At 37.4% G+C, this 16,667-nt stretch overlaps 1 protein-coding gene and 1 pseudogene across 1 annotated transcript in view; one reads left to right on the forward strand and one right to left on the reverse strand.

Moving 5' to 3' along the window:
• The window catches only part of STK31 (serine/threonine kinase 31), a 138,238-nt gene extending 121,571 nt beyond the window's left edge, over positions 1–16,667 (reverse strand). The window contains exons 1-3 of the mRNA XM_012447846.2: positions 16,640–16,667; positions 16,499–16,551; positions 9,630–9,728 (exon numbers count right to left, since the gene is read on the reverse strand). Coding sequence (XP_012303269.1) covers positions 9,630–9,728; positions 16,499–16,551; positions 16,640–16,667 — 180 coding nt within the window. The remainder of the gene's footprint in view (positions 1–9,629; positions 9,729–16,498; positions 16,552–16,639) is intronic.
• LOC105714006 (protein-L-isoaspartate O-methyltransferase domain-containing protein 1-like) lies at positions 5,558–6,084 on the forward strand (annotated as a pseudogene).

Here is a 16,667-nt window from a genome sequence, read left to right on the forward strand (position 1 = left end):
GCCTCAAGTGATCCTCCTGCCTTGGCCTGCCAAAGTGCTGGAATTACAGACATGAGCCACCATGCCTGGCCTTAACCACTTTAAGTCATACATTCTCAGCTGGGGCAATATTCCTAAGGGGAAAAGCGGTTCTCGTGGGGAGGTGGAAATCTTTTTTCTTTTTTTTTTTTTTGTGATGTTTTCAGTTTGGTATAGTAAGATAATAGTGACCTTGATACAGCATAAATATGTGAGCCATCTCATGTGCAATTCCTTATAGACTAAGCTTGGTTCTTTTTTTTTTTTTTTTTTTTTAAAGAAAGAAAGAAAAAGAATAAAGAAGAGGAGGAAAAAGGAAGAGAAAGAGAGAGAGAGAGAATAAGAGTATTGCTTTCTTGCCCAGGCTAGAATGCAGTTTAGTAATGGGTATTGAAAACCTCTTTTATACCAATAATTATACTTGATGTAAACAGGAAGGAATAAGGGAAGAAAATAACAAACGAGCAGCCAACCAATATTTCATTTAAACCTATGAAATGCTATGCGATTACTGAGGAGTGATTTACTTCCAATTATGTAGTCACTTTTGGAATAGGTGTGAGGTGGTAATGTATGTTTTATGTATTTGAAGTGGAGAGTTCTATAAATGTTTATTAAGTTTACTTGTCCCGGGTCTGAGTTCAAGTCCTGAATGTCCTTGTTAATTTTCTGTCTCTTTGATCTATAAAATCGTTAGCTCTTGTTACATTGATCCTTTTGCCATTATGTAATGTCCTTCTTTGCCTCTTTTGCTCTTTGTTACTTTAAAGTCTACTTTATCAGAGGCGAGAATTGCATCTCCTGCTTTTTATTTGTTTATTTTTACTCTCTGATTGGTTGATAAATCTTCCTCCTTCTCTTTGTTTTGAGTCTGTGTATCGTTGCATGTGAGATGGGTCTGGATGCAGCATAGCAATGGGTTTTGGCTTTTTATCCAATTAGAATATATATAACTTTAATACTAGCTTTTGGTGCTAGCTGGCTGTTTTGCCCATTAGTTAGTGTAAATTTTTCATTGTGTTAATGTTCTTTTCTTTTTGATATGTTTTTGGAAAGGCTGCTATTCGTTGTTCCTTTATATGTATAGTGCTTCTTTCAGAAGCTCTTGTAAAGCAGGCCTGGTGGTGGTGAACTCTCTAAGTACTTGTTTGTTCGCAAAGGATTTAATTTTTCCTTCGATTATAAAGCTTAGTTTGGCTGGATAGGAAATTCTGGGTTGAAAGTTCTTTTCTTTAAGGATGTTAAATATTGGTCCCCACTCTTTTCTGGCTTGTAGGGTTTCTGCTGAGAGATCTGCTGTAAGTCTGATAGGTTTCCCTTTATGGGTAACCCGACCTTTCTCTCTGGCTGCCCTTAGTATTTTCTCCTTCATTTCAACCCTAATAAATCTGGCGGTTATGTGCCTTGGGGTTAGTCTTCTTGAAGAATATCTTTGTGGTGTTCTCTGTATTACCTGGAGTTGAATATTACCCTGCCTTGCCAGGTTGGGAAAGTTTTCCTGAATGATATCCTGAAGAGTATTTTCCAACTTGGATTCATTCTCCTCATCACATTCAGGTACACCTATCAAACGTAAATTAGGTCTTTTCACATAGTCCCATATTTCCTAGAGACTTTGCTCATTCCTTTTCATCCGTTTTTCTCCAATCTTGTCTTCTCGTTTCATTTCACTGAGCTGGTTCTCGACTTCTGATGTCCTTTCTTCTACTTGATCAATTCGACTGTTTAAACTTGTGCATGCTTCACGAAGTTCTCGTGTTGTGTTTCTCAGCTCCATCAATTCACTTATATTCCTCTCTAAATTGTCCATTCTCGTTAACATTTCATCAAACCTTTTTTCAAGGTTCTTAGTTTCTTTGCATTGGGTTAGAACAAGTTCTTTTAATTCACAGAAGTTTCTTATCACCCACATTTTGAAGCCTGCTTCTGTTATTGGAACACACTCATAATCTATTAAGACTTGTTCCGTTACTGATGAGGAATTGCGATCCCCTGCAGAGGGAGAGGCATTCTGATTTTGAGTATTCTCTGCCTTTTTACGCTGGTTTCTTCCCTTCATTATATATTTATCCGTCTGTTGTCTTTGTAATTACCGACTTTCTAACTAGGTCTCTGAGCAGACGTCCAACTTGTTGATTCCCAGCGCCGAAATCTGAGCAGTCCACTGCGCCGGCCAAAATAGCGGTGTTAAGATTGATGGTGCTTTTCTACCCGGGAATCTCCGGACTCTGCACCAAAAACTGGCATGCTAAGGCACCAGCAAAACCGCCGCGCCGGCCACAAGAGTCGCCCTGGCGACATGTGGGGCTCCTCTGCTGGGAATCTCCTGGTCCGTGAGCAACAAACATTCATCTGAAAGTGTGGCGTCCTCTCGTTCTCTGCGCTTTCACTGGGAGCTAGGAGCCCAAGCTGCTAGTGATCAGCCATCTTGGATCTGTCTCCCGGAAATCTTAAATATTACAATGGTCTGTAGGCCTCCAAAGTTCAACCCTACTGATAACATAGTTTTTACATACTGTACATCTGTAGTATTAAAATATCTTAAAGGGACAAGGCCCATTAGGCCATTAGGGAGAAAACAAGTCCAAAAATGCTCCTTAGGAGGGAACAATGGGAAAAACAACTGAAGAACACTGCTTTAAGTTATAGAGTATAAAATTAATTTCAATGTATCATTCTGAAATAGGACAAGTCCACAGATTTATTTTATAAAACCTAAACATCAAACCTATTCACCAAAACAATAAAGTACACATAAATCCTGACAAACAAATAAATAAATAACAATTCAAATGCTACAAGGGATAAGGGTATTCAATTCATACTTAACTTTGGTTTCCTCAGCTAACATTCAACAACTAAAGGGTAAAGGAGAGCAGTAATGGTATGGTATGTCTCCCAACTCTCTTACTTCATTTTCTGGCAAGCAAACGGGTAGTAGCAAACATAACTGACATTCAACAGTCCTGTATCAATTTCAATCCTTGCAAAAGATTGCATCATCTTTAATTAAGGCTTTGTAATAACATCACAATATGATTAACAATTTGGTATAAGGTAAGCAACAGAAATGCAATGGTTTATTGCAAACCAGGTGAAGCAGGACTGGGGACACCTGTGTCCAAGAATAGAGCTGGTACTCAACGAAGTGAAGAATCTGAAGTTCTTGGCTCTGTTAGTGTAATACAACCACCAAAACATGCAAATCTATCCCAGATAGACTTATCTGTCCTCAGGACATAGTAAGAACTATATATTCACTCTCATTGTGCCTGGGCCCAATCTTCTCCTCCCACAGCTCCATTCTTCATAGCCTATGACCCTCCTACATGGTAGCAAGGAGAGAACCAGTTAGATCACTAAGGAAAACTGACAAAGTATAATCCATTTATGAATAATCAGAAGTGGCTGATTAATCACTTATAATCAGATGCCTACTACTGATGCTAGTTTAAAATTTTTGATAATATAATTAATTTTATATTCAATAGAAGAAAAGGGGCATGTCTTAATTTATAACAATATTAAACGTAGTCACAGATCAAGCGCAGTGGCTCACACCTGTAATCCCTCCCTTAAAAATTTTTTTTTTTTAATTTAGGAATGCTTGCCAACTTAAAAAAAAGAAAAAGAAAAGAAATAAGGTTCTACCACAATTTGTTCATTTTTCTAAACAGGGTAACAGTTAAGGAGATAGGTTCTGTGGGTTTCTATATTTGATCTACCGTTAATTAGCTAGTTACTTTCATAAAGTTATCCCGGCTGTGCCTCAATTTCAAAAAAAAGGTGTAAAAAATAACAACACCTGCCTCATAAGGATGCTGTGAGCATTAAATGAATGAGCGCATGCAAAATGCTTAGAATACTAAGCACTACTTCACAAAGGAAATAAATACTGTTATAATTACTACTACTATTGTATTATGTAAAGGACATTTAGTTAATCTCCAGTTTTGCCTACTAGCTGCAATGAGTATCTCTGTACAGACATCTTTGTCTACTTATAGAAATGCCTCAGGGTAAATTATTGGCAGAGAATCTGATGCACTCAAGATTATAGGTACCTATTATATTGAACAAGATGTTTAATACCCATATATAGTTACTTGATTTAAAACAAACATGCCAATACAATTTAGCAAAGAGAAGATGCTCTTTTCAATAAATAGTGCTGGTATAACTGGATATCCACATGGAAAAATACTGAAGTTTATCTCTACCTCTTATCATAATCAAAAAATTTACTGGAGGTCACCCCAGCCGTAAATGCAAAAGGTAAAAACTTCTAGAGAAACACACACACACACACACACACACACACAGACACACACAAAATGTATCTATGATCTTGGGGTAAGTATAGTGGTCTTAAATGGGAAACAAAAAGCACATACCAAAAATAAAAAATTAATAAATTTCAAATGTATCAAGAAAATGAGTTGGTAGGCCACAGACTAAAAGATATTAGCAATACATATAAAAGACAAAGGATATGTACAGTGATACATGTAAAAGACAAAGGATATATCAAGAATATGTACAGGCTGAGCACGGTGATTCCATGAATCTCAGCACTTTCAGAGGCTAAGGTGGGAGACCTGATTGAGCCCAGGAGTTTGAAACCAGCCTGGGCAACATAATGGAGCCCTTGTCTCTACAAAAAAATAAAAATAAAAACATTAGCCAGGCACTGGTGGCACATGCCTGTAGTTCCAGTACTTGGGCGGTTGAAGTAGGAGAACTGCTTCAGCCCAGGAGATTGAGACCAGCCTGGTCAACATAGTGAGGGTTCATTTCTACAGAAAATTTAGAAATTAGCTAGGCATGGTAGCACACACCTCAGTTCTAGCTACTTGGAAGGCTGAGGTGGGAGGATCACTTGAGCCCGAGAGGTTGAGACTGCAGTGAACCGTGATCACACCACTGCACTCCAGCCTGGGCGATGAGAGACCCCATCTCAAAAAAACATATATAAAAAGTATACAGAAAGGTCAGGTCCCGCCACTCCACTCCCCTTGGCAGTGGCAGCAGCCATGCTGTTGTTGTGGTAGAGGCGGTGTAAAGCTGCCACAGAGCCCACCAAGTCCTAGCACCTTGCCTGCTCGCTGCTGCAGAGGGCTGGACCAACTGCCGCACCACAGATCCTTTTGGAATAAATCATGGGATTGAGCCTCATTCAGATGTGGTAGAATAAGCCAAGGAAAAACTGGAGAGCTTCATCAAAAATCATGATAGCTTTGATAATCAGCTCCTAGACCTAGACTATCCATCTAAGAGGGAAGCTACAGGGCAAGGCTAGGTCATCCTGATCTCTTGGCAGCTTATCTAAGGAATTATATGCGCTAGTTGGCAAGGCTCTGCCGTCAATAAAATCATCTGTCCATCTGAAGATGAAGATATTCCAACATGCATCTATAAAGAAAACCACTAAGATTTGAGTTCTGTGAACCTGCATTTGTTGTCAGTAGTTGCTTCCAGATAGCATCTGACAGTCATCAGTATGATGAAACTTATTATGGAGCTTGAGTCCAGAAAGACCATGAAGATATTACTAAAAGTTGGAGGCACATTAGTCATGCCTGTAGAGGATCAGTTAACACAGAACTAGACAAAACACTTGGGAAATAAAAAATACCCTGGTTGTGTCATTTGCTCCACTTGTGCAATCAAGTAAGAATGAAAATGGCAAACCAGATTCTGTGCAACTTCCTCTCTGTGCTGTCAGGAATCTACAGGACTTGGCTCATATTTACATTCAATCCACACTTAGAAATTTCATAAATGATGAGATGCAAGCCAAGGGGATTCCTCAAAGGGCCCCACCAAAAAGGAAAAGAAAGAAGAGTTAAACAGAATTAACACTTATGTATTTGTGGGTAATCAGCTTATTCCTCAGCCTCTAGACAGAAGGGATGAAAAAATGGAAGAAGGTAACAAAGAGGAAAAAGAAGATCACAGTGAAGTAAGGAAGCCAGAGGAGCCACCTCAAAATTTACTGAGAGAAAAAATCATGAAGCTGCCTCTCCCTGAATCTTTAAAAGCTTGACATATTTTAGAGACAAATAATTTAGATCAAGAAAGAATTCCTGATAATTCCTTTAGTCTAAAAAATGCAGCGTTTTTTAGGAGTTAAAAGAGAGAATAATTTTTTCATCAGAGCAAGTTATAGTAGAAAAAAGTATAACTTGTTTCTGTCAGTAACAAAAGTAATGTAAAAGAATCCCTTTTATAAAATCTATTTTTCTTTAAATCTTGGAAAAAATGCTATTTTTAGCTCAGATTGATTCAAAGTGGAATGCAACAGTAGTGAGGACTTGTGTACTATAAATCCTTTTCTGATTCCTTCCAGATTTGTAGTGGTAAGGGCTAGATTTAATTTTATGTAAGGTTTAAATAATTGTCAAGCTTACATGATCTGAATTGCAGTTGTTTGCATTTCCTCTATGAAAACTTTAATAAGGAAATCAAATGCTATATAGACCTATTTACCTTGTTTTTGTTGCAGTCACTGTTGCTGGGTTGCTGTACACATATTCCAGGCAATTGTGTGTGTGCAATAGCAATACACAATATTGAATAATTTAGCTTTAAAAATCCCACAAATTTTATATAATTTTACAGCCCAGCTACTTCTGCTTTTGTATCTCTTGCCTGAAGACACAGGTAAAGTATCTGCTTCTCTCATAGAGAGTTTAAGAGCACAGCAAGTGAATTATTAAAATAGAAAGTATACATTTAATACAACTCTTACTTTGTATGGACCTTTTACATTTTCAGTATTTTTTTAAAATGAGGTTATCTTAACTCTCTAGCATTTTAAAAGCATATTTAGAATTGTTTTTTCTGTACTTCACTGTATAAAGTATTTGGTTAAAAAAAAAACATTGTTATGTGTGACTCAATAGGACACAATGAGTGAATGAGCATGAGTGATGGCCACTTTCCTGGCTGGCTCTAAGTAGCAGGGAAGATCTGATGAGCAGATGCACTTCAGCAAATGGAACTTCTAATTTATCTCAGTATTTCTTTAATATATCTGTAGGGCTGAGCTTGCCTACATTTGCTTTGCATCTTTCTAGTATAAGAAATACTCACAGAAATTGTATGTAGATACCCTTTGTTTTGAAAATCATGTTCAGAATCATACAGTAATCTTTGGGACCCATGCCATGTTCATTTCACTTCTTCCCATATTTTCATGTTTCTTTTGGTAAAATTATAACGGTATTCATTTTTTACTTAATATCACACTTAAACTATCCATCATTTGAGATTTATTGTAGCTTATCAGTGATAAAAACAGTCAGTAACTGCCATTGTTTGTTTTCCTAGTAAGGCCTGAAAATAGCCATTCCTTGTTAAGAAAGTGTACAGTATAACATATTTACTAGTGTTACATGGATTATTACATGGATTTTCTTAAAGGGAAAAATTTGAGAGTATCATGAACTACCACCAGCAGTTATTTACAGTAGTTGCTCAGATTTTGTTCAGGAAGCCCAATCAATGTATAGTGAAAGGATTATTATATCTCTGCTAAGATTCAGATATTGCCTCAAAAATCTCAGCTCCAATAATTCCACACATCTAAAAACAAATGTTTGTACTCATCTAAGCATGAAATTATCCCAAGTAAGTGAGGATATTTTAGTAATGTGAAAGACGCTTTCATGGAAGGTGTTTGTTTTATACAAGTGGGTGGGGTGGTGGAATTGGGGGTATTTCTACCTTTATTCTTAGATGATTACTGAAATGCCCCATCTCATTTCTATCTAGGAAAGAAAAAAATCAGTTTCATACTGTTGTCATCTATCAGAAATGTTCATTTTATTTTAAATGCTGCTTTAGAAGTTTAATCTTGAGTTCGTGGTGACCACATGTTTGTATCTGGAAAACCTGGGTAGAGTTATCTGTCCCATTCCCCCTGCTTTATTTGGTTGGAGTTACTGTTTAGATACGCAAAGACATATTCTTGAATAATGATTTTACCATTGAGGAGAGAGATTTTGTTAAGGATATATTTGAAGACTGCTGTTCATATTGTCTTTCATTCTTTGGCCTTGGCAAAGTATACCATAGATTTTCATGATTATTGCATATTTTTTGTTATTAAAATCTATTTTTTATGTTTTTAAATGCATTCAACTTTATAGTTGTGACTTAATAGGTAGAATTAAAAGAAGAAAAATAAAGTTAAAAACACATGCAGAATGCCTAATGCCTACAAATTAATCAAGACAAATAACCTAATTTAAAAATGGGGAAAAGATGTGAATAGGTACTTCACAGAAGACCAAAACACTGTTAACCTCAGCATACTAACAATGCAGGAGCTTGAGAGGACATGGAGGAACTACAACTCTCATAAATTGCTGCTAAGGATGTAAATTGGTTCAGCACTTATGCAAAGCTGTTTAAATTTCATAGCAATTTCATTCAGAGAAGTCAAAAACTGCAAAAAATCCAAATGCCCATCAAAGGAAAAGAGATCAACAAATTGTGTTATATTTATACAATGAATGCTACATAGCTTAAAAAAGAACAGGCTACCAATACACATACTATAATGAATCTCAGAAATTATGTTAAAGAAGCCAGATACATACAATGAAGTACATATTGCATGATTTAAGAACAGACAAATCAATCTATAGTGACAGAATCAGAACGATGGTTATACCTCTGCTAGAGAAACTATTAACAATTGACTGAGAAGGGACCCAAGGGAATTTTCTGAAATTATGGAACCATATGTTGGTGGTTACATGGATGCGTACATATGTAAAAATTCACCAAGCTATATACTTAGGATCTTAAAAGGTACATACCTTACTGTATAAAAGTTATACCTCAGTTGAAAAAAAAAAAAGATAGCCAAATTGTTCTACATAAAGATGCATCTTACAGATTTTTTTGTGAATCAAAGTCAAAGGCAAGGAATCTATTTTGTTCACCACTGCATACTTAACACTTAACACAGCGCCAGGTACATGGTCGACAGTACATACGTTTTGTGCATTTTTGTTTTTTTTTGGTTAGAATAGTGGGTAGCTTTTAATTCTACTTTTTCCTATTTTAAACTGTAGTAAACTATACATAACATAAAATTTACTATCTTAACCATTGTTAAGTGTATACAGTTCAGAAACATTAACTACATATTGTTTTGCAACCTGTGCCATCATCCATCTCCACAACTCTTTTCGTCTTGTAAAACCGAAACTCTATACCCATTAATCAACTCTCCATCCCCAATCTTCCCCCAGTCCCTGGAAACCATCATTCACTTTTTCTGTCTCTATGATTTTGACTAATCTAAGTACTTCATATAAGTAGAACCATAACAGTATTTGTCCTGTCTTATTTTATTTAGCTAAAGTCCTGAAGATTCATCTATGTTGTAGCTTATGTCAAATTTCCTTTCAAGACTGAGTAATATTCAGTCCATAAGTATTTTTGATTGAATAAATTTACTATAACAATAGTTTATCCAAATTCCAAAAGTCAGCCTCTTCCTTTCAAATATACCAAAGATTCCAAAAAGTAAATATCTAAGACAAAGGAAAACTGATAGGAGGAATGAAATAATTATATTCAAGAATATGGCTTACCTTCTTTGGATCAAGATTCCCCAAACCTGAATTGGCCTGAGGACAAACTTCAGACAGTGAGCAACCAATCTTCATGATATCCTTATTTCTACTGATACTCTAGAAAGATCAGATATAGTATAAGACTCAGGAAAATATTATTTTAAAGTGTTATACACTTTAAGGTTCTACTAAGCATGATAAAAGATCTTAGGCAACTAGAAATTAAATCAAGTTCTTATGTATTTTTCCATAATTTAAATGAGTTATTTATAAATAAGAAATGAGACTAGGTCATAGAAAAAGCTTACTTCCCAATGAGTTCAAATTAGGTGGAATTCAAACAAGATACCAAATATAATTAAATCATAAGGAAAGGATTCCTTAAAGATTGATTTAATTGCAGAGCTCAAACTGGGAAATAAAATGATCCTGGAACATTTGATGGTGCCAGAAAGTAAAGAAATGTCCCCCCCAAAAAAATAGCTAACTGCGGTGGCTCACACCTGTAATCACAGCACTTCGGGCACACTGAGGTAGGAAGTTCACTTTTGAGCCCAGGAGTTTGAGACCAGCTTGGCAACATAGTGAAATCCTGACTTTACAAAAAATACAAAAAATTAGCCAGGCATGGTGGTGTGCGCCTACAGTCCCAACTACTTAGGAAGCTGAAGTGGGAGGATCACTTGAGCCCAGAAGTTTTTTTTGTTTGTTTGTTTTTTAAGATGGAGTTTCGCTCTTGTTACCCAGCCTGGAGTGCAATGGTGCGATCTCGGCTCACCACGACCTCCGCCTCCTGGGTTCAGGCAATTCTCCTGCCTCAGCCTCCAGAGTAGCTGGGATTACAGGCACGTGCCACCGTGCCCAGCTAATTTTTTGTATTTTTAGTAGAGACGGGGTTTCACCATGTTGACCAGGATGGTCTCGATCTCTTGACCTCGTGATCCACCCGCCTCAGCCTCCCAAAGTTCTGGGATTACAGGTGTGAGCCACCGTGCCCGGCCCAAGCCCAGAAGTTTGAGGCTGCAGTAAGCCATGATCGTGCCACTGCACTGCAGCCTTGGTGCCAGAGACCCTGTCTCAGAAAAAAAAAAGAACTCAAAAAATAAGACATTTTTAAGGACAAGTACTAATCTGTGCTCTTTGGTGAACTTTGTCCTACTGGCCAAGGCTGAATAATTTAAACAAGAAAATAAATCATGATAGCATAGGGTTATAACCCAAAGATATTCATGAGTCTATATTAATATAAATAATTGAATAAATGGCAGAGAAGAGACATCTTTTGCTTATAGAAGAATTCCAATTAATAAATGTGGAAGGAATGAGAATAGAAAATCATTATTAGGCAAGCACTAGAGAAATAATAAAATTCATGGGTGAGAAGTTGAAGAGAAACTGGATTAGACAGCCTCAACATGTCTTCTAAAACATTCATTAATTACAAAAGAAAAAACAGTAACCTTACAGTGAAAAAACCTAGAAGGTGCCACCTTACCCAAGTGAATCAAGGTTATCATCATCAATAAGAAGGTATATCACATCATGAAACCCCAATATGATGTACTGAGAGGACTACAGTATTACTTCTGTGGAACTCTTACTAATCTATTTATAAGAAATCGTCAAACAAACACAAATTAAAGGATACTCTACAAAATAACCAATATTCGTCAAAATGTCAAAGTCTTGAAATACATGGAAAAATTTAGAAACATACAGAGGTTAAAGAAAACCAAGGATCACAACTAAATACAATTAGGGATTCTGTATTGGATCCTGGAATACAAAAAGACCAAAAAAAGTGCTAAAGTTTAAATAAGGGCATTAGTTTAGTTAACAGCATTGTACTAATGTTAATTTCCTGCCTTTGATCATTCTACTGTGGTTATATAACACATAAGCATTAAGGGAAGCTGGGTGAAGAGTATAGAGAGTCACATGCTAGCCTCTGTACTAATTTGGAAACTTTCCTGGAAGTCAAAGTTTCTTCAAAATAAATGTTACATATATATATTCTAAAGAAATGTACCAAAAAATATTCAATAGTGCTAGAAAGAACATGATTATCTGTGATGACTGAAAAGAACTCTGAAAGAGCAGTTCAAAGAATATCATGAATATCAATGTCTCTGCATAAAACAGGAACTGAATTTAAATTGACCCTGAGAAACATTAGAAGCAGCCTCTGTGAATAAACCCCGGGAATCAAAATATTCCATATAATTACATTTTTTCACTATATAGACTAAAACAAATAGAAGCTCTTTTGTTTGTTTGGTGTCATCTCAGCTCACCGCAATCTCAATCTCCTGGGCCCAAACAATCCTCCCACCTCAGCCTCCCACATAGCTGGGACCACAAGCAAGCAGCACCACAGCCAGTGTGCGTGTGTATGTGTGTGCGTATGTGTGTGTAGCAACAAGGTCTCACTACATTGCCAAGACGTGTGTGTGTGTGAGTGTGTGTGTGTGTGTGTGTGTGCAGTGACAAGGTCTCACTATGTTGCCAAGACTGGTCTCAAACTCCTGGGCTCAGGCACTCTTCTCACACTGGGCTCCCAAAGTGTTAGGATTAGGATTACAGGCATGAGCCACCATGCCTGACCACAACAAGCTCGTTCTTTCAAAGAAACAGGTAGAGTCAAATACTTTGGATTTCTTCAGCTGCCACTCATCCAATCTGAAATGTTTGCTTGTAAGTGGTTTTTAAGGCAGAAACCCACAGGGCAGAAAAATGGTGAATGTATGTGAGCCGATTTTCATCCTAACCTGCCTTTGCATATTTTCAAATCTCTACTTACTCTTCTTTATGCCTACATCCCACCTTAACCCCAACAAAATTTGCCAATTTGCTTCTTGAAATAACCACTACATTCACTTATATACTATTAGTAGTGTTGATGTTTAATCTTTTCATGTGCATGTTTCCTATTTTAAATGTTTTTCTTACAAGAGTCTCAACCTCATAGTTTAACTCAGAGGTTGGCAAATTACAGCCACCTGTTTTAGTAAATAAAGTTTACTGCATCACAGCTACAAACATTTATTCACATTTTCTCTATGACTGCTTTGCACTACGTTGGCAGAGTCGAATAGCTACAAAAGAAACTGTATGGCCTAAAAACGGTAAAATACTCATCATCTGATCCTTTACAGAAAAAAAATCTTCTGAATCTTGAATTTGCTCCAAATTCAAACAACATCTTCACAACTAAATTGAACTGAAATCAAAGTCTAGACCTGCACTACTGAATACAACAGCCAATACCCACTTGAAACGCGGCTAGTCTGAGGAGATACGCTGTAAGACACACACTAGATTTCAAAGAGAATATTAAAAAGGAAATACAAACTACTCTGTTCACACTTTTATGCCAATTATATTTTGAAACAATATTTTGGAGGATATACTGAGTTAAATAAAATGTACTTATTAAAATACCGCCTATTTTTAGTTTCTTCAATGTGGCTGCCAAAAATGTTTTAATATTACTTATGGGGCTCATATATTTCTACTAGATGGCACTGGTACAGAAAATCTTTTTATACTAACAAATGATGTTTCTATATAAGCTTAAATATAATTTATCATCTAACCAGGGACGCTGTTTGGAGTGACACAGCTGTCATTAATACAGACAATGGGCATGGAACCAGAACGTGTGAGCAACATTTAGAAAATGTGCATAAGTGGCCGTGCATGGTGGCTCACGCCTGTAGTCCCAGCACTTTGGGAGGCCGAGGCAGGCAGATCACGAGGTCAGGAGTTCGAGACAGCATGGTCAACATGGTGAAACCCTGTCTCTACTAAAGATTTAAAAACATAAATAAATCAGCTGGGCACGGTGGGACGCGCCTGTAATCCCAGCTACTCCGGAGGTTGAGGCAGGAGAATGGCTTGAACCCGGTAGGCAGAGGTTGCAGTGAGCCGAGATCGTGCCACTGCACTCCAGCATGGGTGACAAGACTCCATCTCAAAAAAAAAAAAAAAAAAAAAAGAAAATGTGCATAAGCAGAAACAAATTTGCCAAATACATATGTGTAAGCAGACACACAAATTTGCCCCAAGTTTTCTATAACATCACCCTTCTACAATGTTTTTTTATATTTAGTCATGCCCCACGTAGTGACATTCTGGTCAACAATAAAGCACATATACTACAGTTGTCCCATAGGTTATAGGTCAGGTGTGGTGGCTCACGCCTGTAATCCAGCACTTTGGGAGGCCAAGGTGATTGGATCACAAGGTCAGGAGTTCAAGACCAGCCTGGCCAACACAGTGAAACCCCCATCTCTACTAAAGATACAAAAAATTAGCCAGTTGTGGTGGTCTGCGCCTGTAATCCCTGCTACTTGGGAGGCTGCGGCAGGAGAATCACTTGAACCCGGGAGGTAGCTGGTACAGTGAGCCGATATTGCGCCACTGCACCCCAGCCTGGGAGACAGAGCGAGACTCTATCTCAAAAAAAAAATATATATATATATATATAATGAAACTCAAAAATTCCTATTGCCTAGTGTAGTCCTAGCCATCGTAACATCATAGAACAATGCATTATTCACATATTTGTGGTGATGTTGGTGTAAACCTACTGTGCCCCAGTCTTACAAAAGCACAGCACATACAATTATGTACAGTACATAATACTTGGTAATGAACATAAACAACTATGTCACTAGTGTGTGTACGTATATATTTTTTTAGTGTACTCCTTATTTTAAAAAGTTAACTGTATAACAGCCTCAGGTCCTTCTGAAGGTATTTCGAGAGGGCATTGTTATCACAGAAGATAACAGCTCCATGCACGTTATTGACCCTGAAGACCTTCTAGTGGGACAAGATGTGGATATGCATGATCTTGTCTCATTTTTAACCAAAAAGTTTTTAAAGTAAAAAAAAACTAAAAAAATTTTAAAAAGAGAAAAAAGCTTTAGAATAAGGATATAAAGAAAACATTTTTGCACAGCTGTATAATGTTTGTGTTTTAAGCTGTATTATTACAAACAAGTCAAGTTTATTAAAAGTTACAATAAGTTAATTCATTGAAGAAAAAAAATTTTTTTTTTTTTTTTGAGACGGAGGTTCGCTCTTGTTACCCAGGCTGGAGTGCAATGGTGCGATCTCGGCTCACCGCAACCTCCTCCTCCGGGGTTCAGGCAATTCTCCTGCCTCAGCCTCCTGAGTAGCTGGGATTACAGGCACACGCCACCATGCCCAGCTAATTTTTTGTATTTTTAGTAGAGACGGGGTTTCACCATGTTGACCAGGATGGTCTCGATCTCTTGACCTCGTGATCCACCCGCCTGGGCCTCCCAAAGTGCTGCGATTACAGGCGTGAGCCACCGTGCCTGGTTGAAGAAAATTTTTTAAATAAAGTGTAGCCTAAGTGTACAGTATTTAGAAAGTATACAGTATTGTACAGTAATGTCCCAGGCCTTCACACTCCTCACTGCTCAATGACTCACCCTAAGCAATTTCCAATCCTGCAAGCTCCATTCACCGTAAGTGCTCTATACAGATGTACCATTTTTTATTCTTTTATAATACTTTAATGTACCTTTTTTATGTTTAGATATACAAAGATTTACCATTGTGTTATAACTGTCAGCAGCATTCAGTACAGCAACATGGGGTACAGGTACAGTACATGGCCGAGGTATGCAGTAGGCTGTATCATCTAGGTTTCTCTAAGTACATTCCATGATGTTCACACAACGACAAAGTTGCCTAATGATGCCTTTCTCAGTATGTCTCCCAATCACTAAGTGATGTATGATTTAAGAACTCTGGGTTAATCATATTCTTCTAGAACTTTCTTCTCATATATTCTATTTCCCACATTACGAGTTCACCTCATCCCCCAACAAAAGCAGTTCCCATGCTGTAGGGAGTATAGAGAAATGTAATTTCTTTCCCTTCCACATCATTTATAGTTTACAAAAACAAAAATTAGCAGGTCATTGTGTGCATTAGAGAAATTTACCTTCTTAAATGGTGGAACACAGCCCTTTAGTGCTTGCTTTGTATATAAAACTGAGTAACCTTACCTGACTGGCAGCCTCCCAATAGAAAATCAGAAATGTTTCATTCATGCTTCCAATTTTATAATGAGAAAAATACCATATCTCAAATTTAAGCTATTAGAAAAAATAACAGAGATTTTTAAAACTTATCCTTCTTCAAGAAACAATCTTATACAAGACCCCTAGATGGGGCTATAACTTCACAAATACAACAGGCTCCCAGATCCCAGCAATTTGTGCAGCCTAGAATTGAGTGGAATTCTGAAATCACAATCTTGCCAATTTTCATTTTTTAAACTTGGTGTATTATGCACATAATACTCACTAGTCACATAAAGTCACAGCCACCAACCTCCGTCTTCTAATAATGCCTGGTGATAAATAATTCCATAAAAATTAGGCACTGAGAATGATAAATATATTTATTCCTGGGTTTTTTGGTTTTGCTTTTTTTTTCTAAGGCGGAGTCTTGCTCTGTCATCCAGGCTGGAGTGCAGTGGCACGATCTTGGCTCACTGCAACCTCTGCCTCCTGGGTTCAAGCGATTCTTCTGTCTCAGCCTGGGGAGTAGCTGGGACTACAGGCTCACCATACTGCCGTCACACCTGTAATCCCACAACCACGCCGGGCTAATTTTTGTGTTTTTAGGAGAGACCAGGTTTCACCATATTGGCCAGGCTGGTCTCGAACTCCTGATTTCGTGATCTGCCAGCCTCGGCCTTCCAAAGTGTTGGAATTACAGGCATAAGCCACCATGCCCAGCTGAAAATGATAAATATATTTATTCCCGGGTTTTATTTTTGTTTTTCTTGGGGAAGAATTGGGTTAGGGGTGAAGTGGGATATCAACCAGTTTGCTATTTACCTGGGCCCAAAATGTTACCGCATCTTCTATGTGACTTCCAACCACATCTTCCACTAAAACCAAATCACAGTACAAAGGAAATTAGAAATTAATCACTACCATCTAGCTCTTACACCCCAAAATAATTGTCAGTATCAGTACCTTTATCGCAATGTGTATCTTCATCCAT

This window comes from Aotus nancymaae, unplaced genomic scaffold, assembly GCF_030222135.1.
Source record: "Aotus nancymaae isolate 86718 unplaced genomic scaffold, 86718_ANA_hifiasm-v0.15.2.pri h1tg000025l, whole genome shotgun sequence".
NCBI lineage: Eukaryota > Metazoa > Chordata > Mammalia > Primates > Aotidae > Aotus > Aotus nancymaae.